The sequence below is a fragment of the Phragmites australis genome, chromosome 6 (genome assembly GCF_958298935.1).
Source record: "Phragmites australis chromosome 6, lpPhrAust1.1, whole genome shotgun sequence".
NCBI classification, from domain to species: domain Eukaryota; kingdom Viridiplantae; phylum Streptophyta; class Magnoliopsida; order Poales; family Poaceae; genus Phragmites; species Phragmites australis.
In genome coordinates this window covers 36728063-36738533 of record NC_084926.1, presented here as the reverse complement: position 1 = coordinate 36738533, position 10471 = coordinate 36728063, and the positions used below count along the sequence as shown (strand labels likewise).

The window sequence follows — 10471 nt, the reverse complement described above, 5'->3', positions numbered from 1 at the left end:
TCTGGTCCAGCACGTGGTTGTTGAGACCGGCCTGTTGAACTGCTGCAGCTGCCTGCCAGCTGATGAGCTCAAAGTCTGAAATCCAGAAGCGATCCCTGCCTGCAACTCCATGATTAGCTACTGGGCAAAGAAAAATAGTATCACACTACTAGTCTATCTATTCTACTCGTGTACACCATCTTGCTTGAGTCTCTCAGCTGTTGCTAGCTGTTTTTTCTCCTTCCTCCATCATGTGACTTCCATCCTCATTTTTAGAGGGCATAAAGAGGATGCATATTACCCACGTATTTTATACTCACATAGCACACACGCATACACGTTCATACACATGATAAGAAGAGATTGGAAGACTCGAGACCTCTAGTCCGTAGAAACGTATAATACCACTGAATACGTACGCATGTGGTCTCCACAGGCTCACTCGGGCACTACTTACATCCTTTTTCCTACTGCTACTTGCAACCTTCTCCATAAAACAAACAAACTAATGGATCCTAACTCACTCTGGGTAACTTATTACCGGTGACATATATAATAGCATCAACATTTTTTTTTGCAAGCAGTAAAACAATGGTGTAGTAGAGCTGGTAAAGTTGCTGACTTTAGCAATGCATATGCATTGGCATGAACATGAGAATTGTTGACCCTACTGCTAACCACCATATCTCTTGGATCTTGAAGGGTAGGAGTCCTAACTCCTAAACACATGCATGATGCTGCAGAAATGAGCTCCACAAGCAACCAACTCATGGCATGCACTCTCACGCATTGATGCAAATGCGATGCGCCCCACCATCACCATGCATGTGCACTCACACACCCACAATATATTCTACATATATATGGATCCACACCTACACTTGCAGCCAGCCATACATACACAGTATACATATTAACACAGCGAAGCAATAGTCTAGCTAGGACACTGTGATAACACTCGCGTTGTTAGGAAAAGCGAGAAATAGCTAGCTAGCCGGGAGCAGCGGTGGTGTTTGTGCCAAGAAGAGCTCAAGAAATGGCGCAGTTGCCACCGAGGGCGCCGAGCGCGGGGGCGGCGGCGGGGGAGTTCCTCGGGTTCGCGGCGGCGAGGCGCGGCGCGCACCGCCGCTCGGCCAGCGAGTCGGCGGCGTTCCTCGAGGCCGTGCCCATGGACGACGCCATCGGCGGCGAGTTCGACCGGCTCGACGACGAGCAGCTCATGTCCATGTTCTCCGACGTCGACGCGCCGGCCGTCTCCGACGGCGCCGGTGGTGAGAGGGCCGGGGACGCGCACCTGATGGACATGGGGGACGCGGAGGACGGAATGGCAGCCACGTCGCCGGCGGCAGCAGCTCAGGCGGCCGCGGACGGCGTCGCTGACCCCAAGAGGGTCAAGAGGTTGGTTGCAACTTGCGTAGAGTGGAGTAATAAATTACTATAGTACAGTTTACTGGGTTGCACTACTCTTCTTCATCTACAACAAATCTACCATGGTGAAACAGTAATTATTAAATACCAGATTAATTTGTCATTGTGGTCTCAGTGTGTTTGTCGTTTTGGAAGGTGTTCATCTCTTGGACTAAGATTTCAAATTAACAACTGATAGTTACTAGGGAGCAGTAATAATTAAGCCCTCGAAAAGGAAGTTACTTTTGCAAATAGGTTCAAAGAACAAAAAGGAACAGAAAAGCTTCAAAATTCTGGCCCGTAAATTTGTATTTATTTATCAACATTGCACATCTTATTCGTCAGCAACACAAGATTATACATTTTCTTTTTTACAGGAAATTGTGGTACTAACTTTTAGGCAGGAACAAACAATTTTGCACCATTATCTAAAAAGACAAATTTCCATTCTTAGTTGTCAATTTTGTTTTCTGAAATAAAGAAATGTACACAATTATTACTCCGCATGCATGTATTGCTCATAATGTCCCCACCACCATAAAGTTAATTAAAAAATAGGAATAATTCTCTTCTGTTCTATGGGTCGTTTTGTTTCAGGATATTGGCAAACAGGCAGTCAGCTCAGAGGTCAAGAGTTAGGAAGCTGCAGTACATCTCCGAGCTTGAACGCAGTGTCACCAGTCTCCAGGTGATCAATTGTCTCCCAGTCTCATGGATACACGCCACAAACAACAAAGAAATCAAAAGAAAAAATTAGGCCATACATTGACTACTTCTCCATCTGATGCTTTGATTTAGTTACTGCAAGAATCACTAGTTCTCCACTTTTTTGTGTGATGTTGTAATTCAACTCTACCATTAGTTACTCATCAGCCAAAGTATTCTGTTGAGGCATTCCAGAATTCAGATACATCCTGAAAGAAACATACCTACTTAAGTTTGAGATCCGTTTGTTTGATTGATTGGTCGTTACTGCAGATGGAAGTGTCAGCACTGTCCCCTCGCGTGGCCTTCCTCGATCACCAGCGGTCACTGCTAACCGTCGGCAACAGCCATCTCAAGCAAAGAATTGCCGCACTCGCCCAAGACAAGATCTTCAAAGATGGTATCAGATCCTTTAGTTCATTTTGGCTAGAATTTGTCTATTTATTATTCTACATTCTGCATACTTCTTTCAGTGGATAGGCATAGAGAAAAACTAAGAAAACTCAGGTTGTCGTGCTCTGTTAATGCAAACTAGCAAAGAACACTGAATTTTTCAAAGAATGCATTTGAATCAGCACAAGTAACTCTTTTATCAAAGTTAATCAAGTCATGATGATAAGGCGTCTATTTAATCTCATCCCAAACATGCGGTGCAATGCAGCTCACCAAGAGGCACTCAAGAAGGAGATTGAACGGCTACGCCAACTGTACCACCACCAGCAGATCAAGGCCACCACCGGTGGAGCGGACATCGCCACAGTCGCTTCCATGCAGGCCAGGCAAGAGCTTCTCGCGTGCGAGGGCGCTGCCATTCGATAGCGGGATACGATCAGACGGGTCAACTTGTGGTGGTTTTTTTGGGCAATTCATGGTGTGGAAGACACACACCTGTTAGTAGTTTTGTGCAGTCTGATGATATGTTTGTTCGTTTCTTGCTACTTAATCTGTTTGTGATGTTTGCTCACCCTGGCGACAAAATTGTGCTGGGATGGGGAATTTGTTGTGGATGTATTGTTTGGACGGCCTTACATTCGGTTGGTAAACATATTTTAAGGTGTTTGCTTTCTACATATTTTTCGTTTTATTGCAAACAGCAGATATCCATTTTACGTCAGCAGATAGTACCGAGACAAAAACATGTATAGAACTGTATTTTTTTTTTAAATAGAACATGTACAAAACACTAGAGAGGATCAAATGGGCTACTCGGGCCGGCCCAACACGGGTCAGGCCCAGCTGGCCCGGCTACGGCACGGTCAGAATGGCCCGGCTATGGTAACGGACTGTGCCGTGTCAGCCTGCGTGCCTCCCCCTCGGCCCACGGCACGGCCTGTCGGTCACCGTGCCCTGTCGGGTCAGCCCGGGCACGATTGCGGCTCGGTGACACAGTCGGCCCGACAGGCATGACAGGTACAGCAGGCATAAAATTCACTTTTAGAATGGTCTTTAATCTCTCTTGCCTCTAGATCTATTAACTTGAACAATTTCTGCACCTGGTGACTTGATTCTTAGTGTTAAGTGGTTTTTCCTCAAGTTGCAATCTTTTTTGGCCATGACTCTTAGACTGAGTTTCAATGAAATCTAGTGTTCATATGCATCCATGAGAGCCAAACTTTCGTTTGAGTTTTTGTTTTGATTTGTGTCCCCTAAAAATTTGGATCCGCTCTTTGTTTTAAGGCCATCTGTTTCGAGAGAATTGGTTGAGACACCTATCCACCCCCCTCTAGTCACTATTCTCAGTCCAACAGGTTGTCGGAGCACCAGGGCAGTGGGGCATTGGGTTGGTAGGCATCAGGGCGAGCATTGGGAGTTGGAAATTTTGAGTGTTGCGACTAGGCGTTGGGGGCACCGAAATTATTCTCGAATGTATCACTGACAGTTGTACTATAGAACCACAAGTGATACCCTAACATCACTACTGGTTGTATACTGTAACCGGTAGTGATATTAGGCATATCAGTGATACCCTGTATCACTACCGGTCCTAAACTACATCCGATAGTGATATTTAGAGGCATTTTTTTTAATCTTTTTCATGTAGTTTATTAAATCATAGTATTTACATTAAAGCATGTTCTTACTATTTTGTATAGTATTTTTTACAGTATTCATATAGCTTATTAAAATAGTATTACATTAAAACATATATATCCTTAATTAATAATTAATACAATATAACATGTTATTAATTAATACAAATTAAAGAAAATCCTTAATGAATACATCAAAGTATTTTCAGTAAATGATTAGACCTTCCTTATGATCACGGTGTATGCAAGTAGCTTCCTCAATGTCTTCTATTTAAATTAGGTCAACGTTCTCTCCAAAAGGAGGGAGGTCGTCGAATTTATTGTAGTCTTTCTCATTGATGATATTTTTAACTCCGACAATCCTTATTTTTCATTGAAGAACCATGTGGCGCTACTTGTCCACCTGGTCATTTACATAGAAGACTTGTGTAACATCATTGGCAAGTACAAATGGTTCTTCTCTGTAACCGGCGAGTTTGAGGTCCACAATAGTCATATCATATTTGTCAATGTTCAATCCTCCTGGGAGTCTGACCCATTAGCACCGAAAAAGAGGGACATTCAACGGTCTATACTGGAGCTTCCAAATTTCCTCTATTAATCCATAGTAGGTCTCCCTATTGCCATTATTGTCGTAGGCATCGATACATACACCACTATTTTGGTTGGTACTTGTCATCATGTGCTCTCGTATAAAATGTATATCCATTGATATCATATCCTTGGAATGTTAGAATTGTAATTGACGGTTCATGAGAAATAGTTTCAACTGAGAATCCTCTGTATCCTTCCCCATCATGTGTCTATCCTCTGACTTTGTTGGGTTTTTGGTGAGTAGTATGTTCACATGTATATTGACATATGGGCCCATTACAACTGATTGTTGCAGAACTACGAAATGTGTTTGAAGGAAGGAAACACGATCAGTTGCACGGACTAATTTCGCATCTATTGTCCCTATTCCCTATAGCCTCCTCTCACAGCGAGATACATGGACACCAGTCGGTTTGAGATTCATGTAGTCGATGCAGAACTCAACGACCTCATTGGTTCCCCAACCTGTGGCAATGCAACCTTCCGGTCAACCTTAGTTATGAACACATTTCTTCAGAACCCCTATCAACCTCTCGAAAGGGTACATCTGATGAAGAAACACGAGGCCAAAGATCTTTTCTCTTACGATGTGAACAATGAGATGGGTCATGATATCAAAAAAATATGGAGAGAAACACATCTCAAGCCGCTATAGAGCATGGACCACGTCATCCTACAACTTTTCTAATTTTAACAGATCGATGACATTCTTTGAGATTGTATTGAAGAATGAACACAACTTTATAACGGATCTCAGACTTTCTCCGGCAGAATGCCCCTTATTGCAACTGCAAGCAACTGTGTCATCATCACGTGGTAGTCATGAGATTTCATGCCAACTAATTTCAAATTATTCATCGATACTAGTCTATTTACATTGGCGGAGTATCCGGACATAACTTTAACATCATGCAAGCAACCGCACAGAATGTAGCAAGCCATAGGAAGCCACTTTCTCTAGTTGTCTAGTTCTTTAGGATGCAGGTCCTTCTTGAGTTTCATATCTTTCAGGTCCATCCATGCTTGGAGTGTATCGTTTGCCTTTCTTGGTATATCTAGTAAGGTACCAATCAAGCTATTCAACAAGTTTTCCTCGATGTGCATGACATCGAGTGCGTGTCGAACCTCCATGTCCTTCCAATAAGGTAGGTCCCAAAATATTGATCTCTTTGTCCACATAGAAGCTGCTTTTCCACTCGGAAATTTTGTACTACCTTGCCCTTTCCAAGGACAACTTTAGTATTCTTTACCATCTCAAATACCTGTTTTTCTGTGCGAATCTTTGGAGCTTGACCAGTCTCTTTTTTCCCATCAAAAGCTCTTGCCTTGATGCGGTTTGGGTGATCTAGGTGAATGAACCTGCAGTGACGCATGTAAACTATTTTCTGAGAGTTCTTCAGCCACCGGCCCATTGTATCTTCCAAGCACTCGACACATCCATTGTATCCTTTAATTGACTGTCCCAATAGGTTACCAAGATCAGGCCAATCTTGGATTGTACAAACAACATTGCACGTAGGATAAAGTTCTCACATTTGTACTCATTCCACTACCCGTACACCATTGTCCCACATTATAAGAAGATCTTCAACCAATGGTTTCAGGTACCACATCGGTATTGTTTCCATGTTAACTCAACCCTTCCATTAGCAATGGCATCATAATGTACTTTCACTTCATACAGATATAAGGTGAAAGGTTGTAGATACATAGAGTCATGGGCCAAGTGCTATGACTACTGCTCATGTTTCCAAAAGAATTCATCTCATCTGTACTCAACTCGAACCTTATATTCTTCTTGTCATGTGCGAATGTGTTACTATACTCAACCCGAACCTTATATTCGTCTTGTCATGTGCGAATGTCTTCTTGTATTTTCTATCAATGTTCCTCCATTGCATGCCATCAGTGAGGTGTCTGAGTATTCTATCTTTCTTGTGCTCTTCGGCGTGCCATCGCATCAACTAGGCTTGACTTCTATTTGCAAACAATCGTTTCAAATAAGGGATTATAGAGAAATACCACACCAACTTAGTGGGGTATTTTATTCTTATGGTTCACCCCCACGTCATCATCATTATTGTGCCGCTTGTACTGTGATGCTCCGCACATCGGACATGCATCTATTTCTGCAAAATCTTTGCGATATAGTATGCACTCATTTGAACATGCATATATTTTCTCTATTTCCAAACCCAATAGGCATACAACCTACTTTGCCTGGTACATGGTTTCAGGCAACATGTTCCCCTCTGGTAGTAAGTTACCCATGAAACGTAACAACTCATTGAAGCTCTTATCCGACCAACTATTGCTAGCCTTTAATTTAGCAGTGTCAATACCATATGCCGTTTTGTGTGCTCATCCTTAGAGTTTCAGAACAAGGGTGGTTTAGAGTCATCTATCATACGCTGGAACTTTTGATGTTGTCTCTCACTGGTGAAGTCCCCCTCCCCATGACACAACATCTGATCTATGTTATCTTCATTGTTGTGGACCAAAGTATCTTCGAACACTGGCATATTGTTGTCTTCATCAGCCATTGTATCGTTGCCTCTGTCTCCTTCGACAGTGGGTTGTCCTTCATGTTCAAATTCCTCATCTTCACCATATTTGGTCCAACGTGTATAGCCAGGCTTGTAACTCCTCCGAAGCAAGTAGGCACAGAGACGCTAAATGTTTGAAAACTGCTTTTCATTCTTGCAATCATTGCATGGACAATAAATATAGTCATCACAATTAATTGAATTGTACACTGCAGCAACACTCAAAAAAGTTTCCATGCCGTTTAAAAACTCTAGGCCACTATGGTCAATATCGCACATCCATATTCAGTCCATCTGCAATTTCATCAATTATTATAAATCCATTGCATTAATATGAAACTAAAATCAATTTAATTAATTATTATCAACAAAATAGAATATAATGCTAAATAATGATAAATCGATTACTTTAAATTCACTAAGTCAATTGGAGCTCTAGCTTCTTCAAAATTTATCATCATGGAACAAGCACCTATTTTAAAAATCTAGAGCGATCTAACAAATAAATCTAAGTATAAATAAAATGTCGATGAACCTACTTAGCTAGATAATGTATACCTAAAATCTATTAGCTTAAATTCACTAAGTCGCTTGGAGCTCTAGCTCCTTCAAAATTCATTATCATGGAACAATCACCGATTTTCAAATCTAGCACAATCTAACAAGTAAATCTAAGTACAAATAAAATGTAGATGAACTTACTAAACTTGGAGCACCTAGGTCACGTGGATTCCACCAAATTTTGAAGCCTCACCGTGCAAGCTCACCGCAAAGAGCTGCCGCGCGCTGAGCAGAACAGAGGAGCTCTATTCCGCTCAGGCTTGAGGACATAACCATTATATACTGTGACACAACACTGCTGGTTTTAGGAACCAAACGACAGTGATACAACACTGTCAGTTCTTGTAACCAATCGATAGTGACAAACACAAGTATCATTGCCGGTCTATTATACAAAGCGACAGTGTTGTATTATTACAGATTTGTAATAAAAACCATCAGTGACAATGCATATCACTGCCGGTTCTCAATGGCTCAATGATTGATCGGGCGTTGGTCCTTGTGAACAAGCAGTGATACCTTATCACTGTCTGTTATTTTTGAACTGGCAGCGAAGAGGGGGCACGGGTGACTCTTTCCTTAGGAATGGGGATTTAATTTAAGGTACTAAGATCAAATGACTACATGTATGCTATTAAGCGTCACCTTCAAATAGGGGTGAAAACGGCCAGGATATAGTCGGAACAATGCTCAATTGTATTTGAAACCATATTTTTTGCCGAAAGTGGATTCGAATATTGATAGTTCGGATACGAATATGATCACGAATAATGTCAAAAATGAATACAAAACGAATATGTTTAAAAAAACGAATACAACTTGTGAATATTTACCAGAACATGAAAGACCACTCAAATTGTATGTAAGACCATAACAAAGACCGCTCAAATTGTACCAACATGCCATGAGAGGAAGGAAGGATCCAAAGTTTATACGACAAGCGGCCACATGAGATCCACATCAGCATTGTCGCATGTTCAAAACCACCCAGCTATGGTGAAGCGAGAAGGTTGTTTCCCAATTTTGAAAGTTGGGGCTAGATGATAGGTAGAGAGTTGGGTAATTAGATGGGCCCTGGTCTCGGTTTGCGCCTGGTCTATTGTGACAGAGAGAGGTAGAAAAAGGAATAGCTTGCCAGGATAGTTTCTGGGCCATTTGGATAATATCCGAACTCAGGCACTCTGGCTATCCGATGCTGATGTTGATTCCATCGAAACTGCTACGCTAATCCTGATGTTGATTCTGAGCCAAAAATATCTGATATCGATTCCAAAAAAACTATCCATTTCTGATTCTGACTCGGATCAGCCAGAAACCATCCAATCCATTTTCAACCCCTACCTTCAAATAGGACAAACTAACACTACCTCAAAACAGGTTATCATAGATAGGGATGGGTTCCGTCACTGCAAAAGTGTCTGATATCAAACTTGCTACAAATGGTTACAACTCTGTCTGTAACAGAGCTACAAATAAACGGGTCTAAATAAGACCTGTGTCTGTAATACAGATACACACATGTCAGCTTCGCAATACACAAAGATGATTTTTCTTAAAAAACCGTCTATGCGTATCAAGGGTTACGAATGAATTTTGTTGAAACTCGTCTATATAAAGTGTCATAAACGGATTTTTTTTAAACAATTATATATATATATATATATATATATATATATATATCATGATATGGATAATATGGCATACATCACACAAATAAGAACATCACATGCATATATACATAAGAATATCACACAAATATTATATATAACACATAAGAACACATTGTTCAGAACATAAACCTATACACAATCTCAGCAGCAAACATTGTACAGAACATAAATCTATACACAATCCTTAATATCATCTGGTCTTCGAGGATTGAGCTTCAACAATATGTCCGTGTTTCACCACAATCTCAGCAAAAATATTGTCTCCATACATCATCTCGCAGTCATTTGGATTAGGCTCCATCCTTACTAAGTCAATCATGCACCAGAACCAAACAACATTGTTTCCAAATATCTTGCCATCTCTTGCCCTTATTAAGTAAAAGATTATGGTTCAAATCAGTTTTGCAGTTCACGAAAATTTCTCCATTGTGATGAGCACCAACAAAGAAATTTCCATCTAAAATAAAAGACAAATAGGACTCGATTCACAGCGTAAATTGGTTCCACAGTGGTGCCATTCACACTAACGAAGAACACATGTTCCACAGGATGAAAATCGACTCCAAACATCCTGACCATGGAAGCAGATATAGGAACAACTCCATCCTTCCAACGCTTGATAGTAGTGAACAAAAATATATCCTATTAAGATCTGGGACGTACAACAAAAAATTGTATTCAATACATAGATTGAATCAAACCCTAATAAAACCACGAGGGAGCCCAGATTTCACCTCAGTGTAGGTAAGGGATTCAGAGTCCAAATGTCGAACCTCCATTGTAAAAACAAACCCTAAAAAACTGTTACGGAAGGCGATTGGCTGGCAATAAGAAGAGCAAGGGAGATGAACTTCTCGTCGCTTTAGTGAGGGAGATGTGAGGTTTGTAAAAAGGGAGGTAATGGGAAGTGAAGAGCAAGGAGTCAAATTTAAACAGTACCTATGTCTTTAACTATAGAAGGTTTTTAGATAATCTATCT

At 41.1% G+C, this 10471-nt stretch overlaps 1 protein-coding gene across 1 annotated transcript; it reads left to right on the top strand.

The window, feature by feature from the left end:
- The first annotated feature begins 709 nt into the window (after positions 1–709).
- LOC133922342 (basic leucine zipper 19-like) lies at positions 710–3157 on the top strand. Its single transcript, XM_062367635.1, has 4 exons — positions 710–1377; positions 1984–2074; positions 2365–2491; positions 2753–3157. Exons 1-4 carry the CDS (start codon positions 1016–1018, stop codon positions 2908–2910), a joined length of 738 nt encoding a protein of 245 aa, XP_062223619.1. The 5' UTR covers positions 710–1015; the 3' UTR covers positions 2911–3157.
- The last annotated feature ends 7314 nt before the right edge of the window (positions 3158–10471 follow it).